General features: G+C 31.7%; 1 protein-coding gene across 1 annotated transcript; it reads left to right on the top strand.

The window, feature by feature from the left end:
• The first annotated feature begins 271 nt into the window (after positions 1–271).
• On the top strand, positions 272–1031 carry LOC107788876 (protein ASYMMETRIC LEAVES 2-like). Its single transcript, XM_016610609.2, has 2 exons — positions 272–865; positions 970–1031. Exons 1-2 carry the CDS (start codon positions 304–306, stop codon positions 1029–1031), a joined length of 624 nt encoding a protein of 207 aa, XP_016466095.1. The 5' UTR covers positions 272–303.
• Positions 1032–2116: the final 1085 nt, after the last annotated feature.

The following is a 2116-nucleotide window of genomic DNA, read 5'->3' on the forward strand; positions in this document are numbered from 1 at the left end:
ATTAAGACTAGTATTTTTACATCCAATAAATAAATTAATTGTGCTGCATAACATTCATGTGATTTACCTAAAAGCAATTAATCAACCAATTATCCTTTATTATAATCTTGTCTTTTCTTTTACCATAGGCATCTTTTCATGCCCTCGATTTATACTATGTAAGCAAGTTATTTACTAGTGTAAAGCGATCTTTTTACTTGTATGTTTTCCTGATCATGTCACAATATAATCAAATCATCACACAAATAAACAAGTCTATTGATTATTCTTTTTCTTTGATTGATCAAATTTGATAGAGTTAAGATGCAGAAGATTAATGGTCGAGACACAGCTGCATGTGCATCGTGTAAACATCAACGAAAAAAGTGTGCAAACACATGTATATTAGCACCTTATTTCCCAGCAGAGAAAAGCCGAGAATTTCAAGCAGTACACAAGATATTTGGTGTCAGTAACGTCGCAAAACTAATAAAAACTCTCATAGAAGAAGATCGGAAAAAAGCCGCGGATTCGCTTGTTTGGGAAGCGTTCTGTAGGCAGAAAAATCCTGTGCTCGGTTCATATGGAGAGTATAGAAGAGTTGTTGAGGAACTCAAGTTGTATAAAAGCCAATACCAGCAAATTCTTCAAATTCCAACCCAAGGGGCAACTCATGATATGATGTACAATGCAGCACAAGGGTTGAATAATGGATATAATAAGAAAGCCAATTCTATGATGGAGTCTTGGCTGTGTAGCAATAACATCCATTTACAACATGTCCAAAATAATATGGAGAAATTAACAAGTGATTGTAATGGTTCCACTATTATTGTGCCACAACAAGCAATTGATGGTTTTACTAACCACTATTATCTTACTGCAGGTAGATATCTTGAAATACTTATTTGTTCTTTTCTACATGTTTTTAATTAAACACATTCTATTTTTTTTTTCTACATTAACAATTTTTTTGGTGAATATTTATAGGCAATTGTAACCCAATTGATGTCAAGCGAATGGAAAACTCATCGTGGGAGGCTAGCTCATGAAATTACTGATCTAAACTTTCTTGTTTTCTTTTTAGTTTCCCTTTCTATTACCAATTTTTTTGATATGTTTTGCTATAGAGATATAGATACATCTTGTTGCTTTTGAGTCCTTTTTCTCTTTATTTATTTTTTCCCTTTATTTCCTCCAGAATCAACAAACAGTAATAGTTGTACTACTGTTAAGCAGAAAGTAAGAATATATATTTGTAAAAAAGTAACAATGAAGTATGAACAATCATAAATGAGCTGGCGACGCAACATTATATATCAATTCAGATTTTGATCCGACTAGGAGGTGAACCAATTGGAGTGATGAACGATAACCGAAATGATGAACCATAACAAGCTAGTTATTAGTGTCACGACCTCATTTCTAACTAAGTCGTAACCGACATTCAGTGACTTAACTTGACCGAGCGAACCATCTTAACTTTTCTACTCTGTTCTATTTCTGTTGTGCAATGCATCTCAACACAATTCAATATTATTTAAAGCAAATTCTTTTCTGAATCTTTAAATGAAATGATATTCGAAAATAAATTCGTTATGTTATATTAAATACATTGAAAAACAAATGTAATATAAAGTGGACACTCATGACTCTGTTATGACTATGTCTGTGAAGCCTCTAAGAAATACTGAATAATAAGACAAAATTCTGAAATCAACGAGCTCCATTTACTCCATGAAACAAAATGGAGCTCACCAAGTCTACTGATAATGAGAGGAGGATATCTTAGCTCGTAGCCTGCTTACCTGCAAAATATGTTCCTACATTGACATAGGTTATACTCAGTAAGTAAAGCAATCCTCCCACTAAAGCTAGAACGGGACTCTAAAAGAAGTATTTATGCATGAGAAAAGAAAATTCCAAAAGTTTCTCATGAAAAGTTGAAACAAACAACTCATGTATCTATGATAAGGTTTTTCTTGATGTCATTTATGAAAATTCTCTTTTTTTTTTCTCTTCTTCTCCGAAAAAAATATAAAAATTTAAATAGATAATATAAATTTTCTTGAAACAATCCTTGTAAATTTTCTAAATTATTTTCTTTTCTTTTCTTTTCTTTCTTTTCTTTCTTTTC

The sequence above is a fragment of the Nicotiana tabacum genome, chromosome 10 (genome assembly GCF_000715075.1).
Source record: "Nicotiana tabacum cultivar K326 chromosome 10, ASM71507v2, whole genome shotgun sequence".
NCBI lineage: Eukaryota > Viridiplantae > Streptophyta > Magnoliopsida > Solanales > Solanaceae > Nicotiana > Nicotiana tabacum.

Coding starts and splice junctions, on each gene's coding strand:
- LOC107788876 (XM_016610609.2), top strand. CDS start 304: ATGCAGAAGATTAATGGTCGAGACACAGCTGCATGTGCATCGTGTAAA. Junction 866..969: donor CCACTATTATCTTACTGCAG/GTAGATATCTTG, acceptor GAATATTTATAG/GCAATTGTAACCCAATTGAT.